The sequence below is a fragment of the Pelecanus crispus genome, unplaced genomic scaffold, assembly GCF_030463565.1.
Source record: "Pelecanus crispus isolate bPelCri1 unplaced genomic scaffold, bPelCri1.pri SCAFFOLD_415, whole genome shotgun sequence".
Taxonomy (NCBI): domain Eukaryota; kingdom Metazoa; phylum Chordata; class Aves; order Pelecaniformes; family Pelecanidae; genus Pelecanus; species Pelecanus crispus.
In genome coordinates this window covers 1-7,661 of record NW_027461482.1, presented here as the reverse complement: position 1 = coordinate 7,661, position 7,661 = coordinate 1, and the positions used below count along the sequence as shown (strand labels likewise).

Sequence of the window (7,661 nt, the reverse complement as noted above, 5' to 3'; positions counted from 1 at the left end):
CAGCCATCTTGGTGGCACTCTGATGTCACCTGGCAGCCATCTTGGTGCCACACCCCCTCTGTCACCTGGTGGACATCTTGGTGCTCCACCCCCTCCGTCACCTGGTGGCCATCTTGGTGCCACTTCGATGTCACCTGGCGGCCATCTTGGTGCCACACCCCCTCGGTGTCACCTGGCAGCCATCTTGGCGCCACTTCGATGTCACCTGGCAGCCATCTTGGTGCCACTTCGATGTCACCTGGCGGCCATCTTGGTGGCACTCTGATGTTACCTGACAGCCATCTTGGTGCCACTTCGATGTCACCTGGCAGCCATCTTGGTGCTCCACCCCCTCCGTCACCTAGCAGCCATCTTGGTGCCACACCCCCTCAGTGTCACCTGGCAGCCATCTTGGCGCCACTTCGATGTCACCTAGCAGCCATCTTGGTACCACTTTGATGTCACCTGGCAGCCATCTTGGCACCACTTCGATGTCACCTGGCAACCATCTTGGTGCTCCACCCCCTCGGTGTCACCTGGCAGCCATCTTGGTGCCATTCTGATGTCACCAGGTGACCATCTTGGTACCACTTCGATGTCACCTGGCAGCCATCTTGGTGGCATTCTGATGTCACCAGGTGACCATCTTGGTGCCACACCCCCTTAATGCCACCTGGCCGCCATCTTGGTGCCACACGACCCCACCCGGTGACCACCTTGGCTCCGCCCCCACCCCCCGCCCCCAGCGACGCGCGGCGGCCATCTTTTGCCAACGTCTATATTTATTGGGCGGGGCCCCCCTCGCCCCGCCCCCCCAAGCCCCACCCCCCAACTCGGGGGCGGGGCCAAGACACAACAACAACTAGAGGAAGGGGGTGGGACAGGGCGGGGCTCCACAGAGGAGGCGTGGCCAGATGGGCAAAGGGCGTGGCCGGGCAGACAGGGGTGTGGCCGGGTGCAGCTCCGCCTCCCCCGGTGGGCGGGGCTAGCGGATGGTATAGCGCACGTAGGGCACCTCGATGTCGGCGTCGGTGTCGTCGTTGCAGCAGAGCTCGAAGACGAGGGCCTTGACGTGGCGGCCGACCTTCTTCTTGGAGACCCGCGCCACGATCTCCGTCATCCTGGGGGACACGGGGGTGGCGTCACCCGGGGCGGCGTCACCCGGCCGGGGGTGACGGCCCGCGGTGGCCTCCACCATGGAGATTGTCACCCTATGGGGATGTGGTCGTGGGGTGGCATCACGGTGGCCACCTGTGGTGGCCTCAACCGTGGAGATTGTCACCCTGTGGGGACGTGGTCGTGGGGTGGCATCACAGTGGCCTCAACCATGGAGACTGTCACCCTATGGGGATGTGGTCGTGGGGTGGCATCATGGTGGCCTCCCATGGTGGCCTCCACCACGGAGATTGTCACCCTATGGGGATGTGGTCGTGGGGTGGCATCACGGTGGCCACCTGTGGTGGCCTCAACCATGGAGATTGTCATCCTATGGGGACGCGGCATCACGGTGACCGCCCGTGGTGGGCCTCACCATGGAGATTGTCACCCTATGGGGATGTGGTCGTGGGGTGGCATTGTGGTGGCTGCCTGTGGTGGCCTGCACCATGGAGATTACCAGCCTATGGGGACGTGGCATCACGGTGACCGCCCGTGGTGGGCCTCACCATGGAGATTGTCACCCTATGGGGATGTGGTCGTGGGGTGGCATCACGGTGGCCACCTGTGGTGGCCTCAACCGTGGAGATTGTCACCCTATGGGGACATGGTTGTGGAGTGGCATCATGGTGGCCACCAGTGGTGGCTTCAACCATGGAGATTGTCACCCTACAGGGACATGGCCATGGGGTGACATCAGCTCACGGTGACCACCCATGGTGGCCTCAACCATGGAGACTGTCACCCTACGATGACAGGCACATGGCCATGGGGTGACATCAGCTCACGGTGGCCACCCATGGTGGCCTCAAGCACGGGGACACTCACCCCACAGGGATGGGGCCATGGCCAAGACCTGCCCCCCACCCATGGGACGTGTCCTGTGGCCCACATCCCCCACCCCCGCGCCCCCCCCCACCCATGGGTGTCCCCCCCCCCCCACCCATGGGTCCCCCCCAGGGCCCTACGGTTGGTCGTGGCGCTCGCGTAGCTTGGCGGCCGGCATGAAGAAGGAGTAGAGCATGGAGACGCCCTGCGAGAGCATCGTGATCTCCAGCCGGTGCTCCTTCTGGGGGGACAAGGAGGGGGACGCACGGGGACGTCGGGTGGGGCGCAGGGCACCCAAGGGTGCCCCACAGCGACCCACAGCGCCCCACGGCCTTGGGGGCACCAACCATTGTGGTAGCCACATCTCCCCACCTTCCTCCTGGGGTGCCCCCTCTTGATCTGGGGTCCTTTTGGGGGACATGGGGACGTCGGGTGGGGCACAGAGCACCCAAGGGTGCCCCATGGCGACCCACAGTGCCCCACGGCCTTGGGGGCACCAGCCATTGTGGTGGCCACATCTCCCCACCTTCCCCTGGGGTGCCCCCTCTTGATCTGGGGTCCTTTTGGGGGACATGGGGATGTTGGGTGGAGCACAGAGCACCCAAGGGTGCCCCACGGCGACCCACAGCACCCCACAGCCCTGGGGCCACCAGCCACCGTGGTGGCCACATCTCCCCACCTTCCCCCTGGGGTGCCCCATCTTGACTTGGGGACCTTTTGGGGGCATGGGGGGGACACAGGGACATTGGGTGGGGCACAGAGCACCCAAGGGTGCCCCACGGCGACCCACAGCGCCCCACGGCCCTGGGGGCACCAGCCATTGTGGTAGCCACATCTCCCCACCTTCCCCTGGGGTGCCCCGTCTTGAGTTGGGCTCCTCCAAAGGGACACAGGGACATCGGGTGGGGCCCAAGTGCCCCCCAACTGCCCCCTCCGCCCCCCAAGTGCCCCCCCCAGCCCCTCCGTCACCCCCCACTCTGCCCCCCAGATCTCCCCCAGTCCCTCCCAGTGCTCCCAGTACCTTGAAGTAGGCGAGGAACTGGCGCAGGGTCATCTCCTGCCCGTCGGGCTGCAGCCCCTGCACCTCGAACCGGTCCCACAGCGTCCACTCCACCTCGTAGTACTGGGAGGGGGTCAGACCCACGGCAGGTGGGGGTCAGACCCACGGCAGTGGGGTGGGACCCACGGGGACGGAGCCGTGGCGGGGCACAAGGACCCGAGGGGGCAATTGGGGGTCTAGGAGGGGCACTGGGACTGTGGGGTGACTTGGGACACCTATAGGGTCTACCAGCACGCTATGGGGCTGGGTTCTATGGGTCAGGGAGCCGTGGGGCAGCACCCTGACCCCACCAAGACCCCAAAACACCTCTAAAAGTCAACCCCAAACCCAAACACTCCCCCTCTAGGGCAGCACCCAGTAGACACCAGGTCCACGACATCCCTGTGGGACATCTATAGGGTCCACCGCTGCGCTATGGGGCTGGATTCTATGGGGCAGGGAGCCATGGGGCAGCACCCTGACCCCACCAAGACCCCAAAACACCTCTAAAAGTTAACCCCAACCAAGAACCCAGCCCAACAACTCCCTTTTTAGGACAACACCCAGTTGATGCCAAGTCCACGTGGCATCTCTAGGGTCCACCACCGCGCTATGGGGCTGGATTTTATGGGGCAGGGAGCCATGGGGCAGCACCCTGACCCCACCAAGACCCCAAAACACCTTTCGAAGCTAACCCCAACCCAAACCTTACCCAAGACCCCCAACCCCAACCCAACAAAGCCCGCTTTAGAACAGCACCCAGTTGACGCCAGGTCCACGTGGCATCTATAGGGTCCACCACCGCGCTATGGGGCTGGATTTTATGGGGCAGGGAGCCATGGGGCAGCACCCTGACCCCACCAAGACCCCAAAACACCTCTAAAAGTTAACCCCAACCAAGAACCCAGCCCAACAACTCCCTTTTTAGGACAACACCCAGTTGATGCCAAGTCCATGTGGCATCTCTAGGGTCCACCACCGCGCTATGGGGCTGGATTCTATGGGGCAGGGAGCCATGGGGCAGCACCCTGACCCCACCAAGACCCCAAAACACCTTTCGAAGCTAACCCCAACCCAAACCTTACCCAAGACCCCCAACCCCAACCCAACAAAGCCCGCTTTAGAACAGCACCCAGTTGACGCCAGGTCCATGTGGCATCTATAGGGTCCACCACCGCGCTATGGGGCTGGATTTTATGGGGCAGGGAGCCATGGGGCAGCACCCTGACCCCACCAAGACCCCAAAACACCTCTAAAAGTTAACCCCAACCAAGAACCCAGCCCAACAACTCCCTTTTTAGGACAACACCCAGTTGATGCCAAGTCCATGTGGCATCTATAGGGTCCACCACCGCGCTATGGGGCTGGATTCTATGGGGCAGGGAGCCGTGGGGCAGCACCCCGACCCCACCAAGACCCCAAACCACCTTTAGAAGCCAACCCCAACCCAACAACTCCCCCTTTAGGACACCACCCAGCCACCCCCAAGCTCCGCCAGCCCCCTAGGGGACACCTATAGGGCGCGCGCCGGCGCTATGGGGCAGCCCCCTACCTTGTTGCGAGGGCAGGCGAGGGGTTCGGAGAAGCCGACGAAGGGCAGGGCCAGGTTGAGGAAGGCGTTCTTGTAGGAGGCCAAGCGGCGATGACCTTGAACCAGCTTGTAGAGCTCCAGGCAGGCCAGGCCCACCACGGCCGCCGTGGTGGTGGCGATGGCCGGGATGATCTTCCCCGCGATCAGTTTGCTCTGCCCCATATGGAGGAACCTATAGCGACCGGGCAGGGGGCTGCCCCCCCCTCTGACCCCCCGGCTGCCCCATATCTCCCGAGGGAAGGGGCTGGAGGCCCCGGGTGCGCACGTGTGGGGTGCGTAGGTAGCTGGGGGGGGATGGGGCTGTATGGGCCGACAGGGCCATATAGGTCTGACAGCCCCATATGGGATGACAGCCCCATATGGGCCCTACAGCTCCCTATGGGTCCTACAGCCCCATATAGCCCTACAGCTCCATATGGGTCCTACAGCCCCATACGGCCCTACAGCCCCATACGGGCCCTACAGCTCCATATGGGTCCTACAGCCCCATATGGGCCCTACAGCTCCCTATGGGTCCTACAGCCCCATATAGGCCCTACAGCTCCAATATAGGCCCAACAGCCCCATATGTGCTGACAGCCCCATATGTGCTGACAGCCCCATACGTGCCCTACAGCTCCCTATATACCCTACAGCCCCATATGGGCCCTACAGCCCCATATACGCCCTAGAGCCCCATATGGGCCCTACAGCTCCCTATAGGCCCAACAGCCCCATATGGGCTCTACAGCTCCATATGTGCCAACAGCTCCATATGTGCCTGACAGCCCTACATGGGCCTTACAGCCCCATATAGTCCCCACAGTCCCCATATGGGCCCTACAGCTCCCTATGGGCCCTACAGCCCCATATGGGCCCTATAGCTCCCTATGGCCCTACAGCTCCATATGGCACTACAGCCCTATATGTGCTGACAGCCCCATATGGGCACTACAGCTCCCTATAGGGCCTACAGCCCCATATGTGCCCTACAGCTCCATATAGGGCCTACAGCCCCATATAGGCCCTACAGCTCCATATGGGCCCTATAGCTCCCTATGGCCCTACAGCCCCATATGGGCTCTACAGCTCCATATGGCCCTACAGCCCCATATGGGCCAACAGCCCATAGCACCCATAGGAACCCCCCCAGCACCCACAGGACCCCTCCCATCGCACCCATAGCACCCACGGGTGCCCCCCAGCCCCCCCACAGCACCCATAACCCCCCATAAGAACCCCAAGAACACCCTATAGCACCCACAGGACCCCCCCAGCACCCACAGAACCCCCCCCCAGCACCCACAGGACCCCCCCAGCACCCACAGCACCCATGGGTGCCCCCCAGCACCCACCTTGTGGCGGTCGGCCGGGGGGATGTCGTAGTTCTCCGCTCGCAGGTTGGAGGCGGCGACGATGAAATCCATGTGGAAGTTGGTGTCATCGTCCTGGGGGGGGGGGCACCCATGGGTGGGGGGCACCCGTGGGCGGGGTTAGCACCCATAGGGTGGGGAGCACCCATTTTTTGGGGAGGAGGGGTGACACCGGCTTTGCTTGGCTGTGGGAGGGCGGTGGCTCCCCGAGAGCGGCTGGGTGGGCGCGTGGGGAGGCAGCACCCATGGGTGGGGGTGTGGGGGCACCCAGGGGTGCTGGGGAGGGGGGCAGCACCCACCTTCTCGAAGTCGATGGGGAACATGCGGAAGCCGGGCAGCTCCTCGGGGCTGGGCAGCGACGCCTTCAGCTCCTCCAGGCGCCCGTCGTCTGTGGGTGGGGGGCACCCATGGGACCCCGGCACCCATCGGGACCCCCGTGGGGGTCTGGCACCTGTGGGGTCCCCTGGCACCCATGGGAACCCCCCTGGCACCCATGGGAACCCCCCGGCACCTATGGGAGCCTCCTCGCACCTTTCTGTCTGCTGTGGGACCCCTCCAGCACCCGTGGGACCCCACAGCACCCATGGGACCCCACAGCACCCGTGGGACCCCCACAGCACCCGTGGGACCCTCCTGAAGCCTAGCTGCTGCCAGCACCCATGGGATCCCCAAAACCCTGTGCAACCAGCCCCACCAGCACCCATGGGTGCCCCCCAGCACCCATGGGTGCCCCTAACCCCTACCTCCATCGTCCCAGCACCCATGGGTGCCCCTAACCCCTACCTCCATTCCCCCAGCACCCATGGGTGCCCCCATCCCATTCCTACCACGTTTCTCCAGACCACCTAAGTGCCTCCAACCCCCACGGGTGCCCCAACCCTCAACCCCACTGACCCCCCCACCACCCCGGGTGCCCCCCAGCACCCATGGGTGCCCCTAACCCACACCTCCATCGCCCTAGCACCCATGGGTGCCCCTAACCCCTACCTCCATCCCACCAGCACCCATCCCATATCTACCATGTTTTACCAAACCATCTAAGCACCTCCAGCACCTATGGGTGCCCCCAACCCTCAACCAACCAACCACCCTAGGTGCCCCCAGCACCTATGGGTGCCCCCATCCCATACCTGCATCCCCCCAGCACCCATGGGTGCCCCTAACACACACCTCCATCGCCCCAGCACCCATAGGTGACCCTGTCCCACACCTACCACATTTCTCCACAATCTAAGTGCCTCCAACCCCCATGGGTGCCCCAACCCTCAACCCAACCGACCCCCCCCCCACCCCCGGGTGCCCCCCAGCACCCATGGGTGCCCCCGGCCTACCGAGGGCGGCGGTGGCGCTCTGCAGCTCCTGGTCGGAGACGTGGATGCGGACGCCGGCCTTGGGGGCGAAGGGGGGGACGCGGACGTGGCGCAGGAGCTCGGCCACCGCCGCCCGGTCCCGCGAGCCCCCGATCCCGTAGCTCTGGGCAAAGAGGTTGGCGGCCGCCAGCACGTAGTCCAGGTGGAGGGGCTGGAGAAAGGGGCACCCATGGGTGTCAGCGGGCACCCATGGGGGTCAGGGGGTCACTAAGGGGGTCAGGGGGTCCCACGGGGGTCAGGGGGGAGAGGGCTGACACCCAAAGGTGATGGGACAGCACCCAAGGGGGATAGAAGGACGTTCAAGGGTGATGGAGAGCACCCAAGGGGGATGGAGAGCACCCAAGGGT

At 64.3% G+C, this 7,661-nt stretch overlaps 1 protein-coding gene across 1 annotated transcript; it reads right to left on the bottom strand.

The window, feature by feature from the left end:
- Nucleotides 1–964: 964 nt before the first annotated feature.
- On the bottom strand, nt 965–7,465 carry LOC104032525 (ubiquitin-like modifier-activating enzyme 1; the record flags this gene model as incomplete). Its single annotated transcript, XM_075727484.1, has 7 exons — nt 965–1,100; nt 2,103–2,203; nt 2,984–3,085; nt 4,554–4,745; nt 5,927–6,019; nt 6,244–6,332; nt 7,276–7,465. Coding segments are annotated over 7 exons (903 nt in total), but the record flags the coding sequence as incomplete, so codon positions are not given.
- Nucleotides 7,466–7,661: the final 196 nt, after the last annotated feature.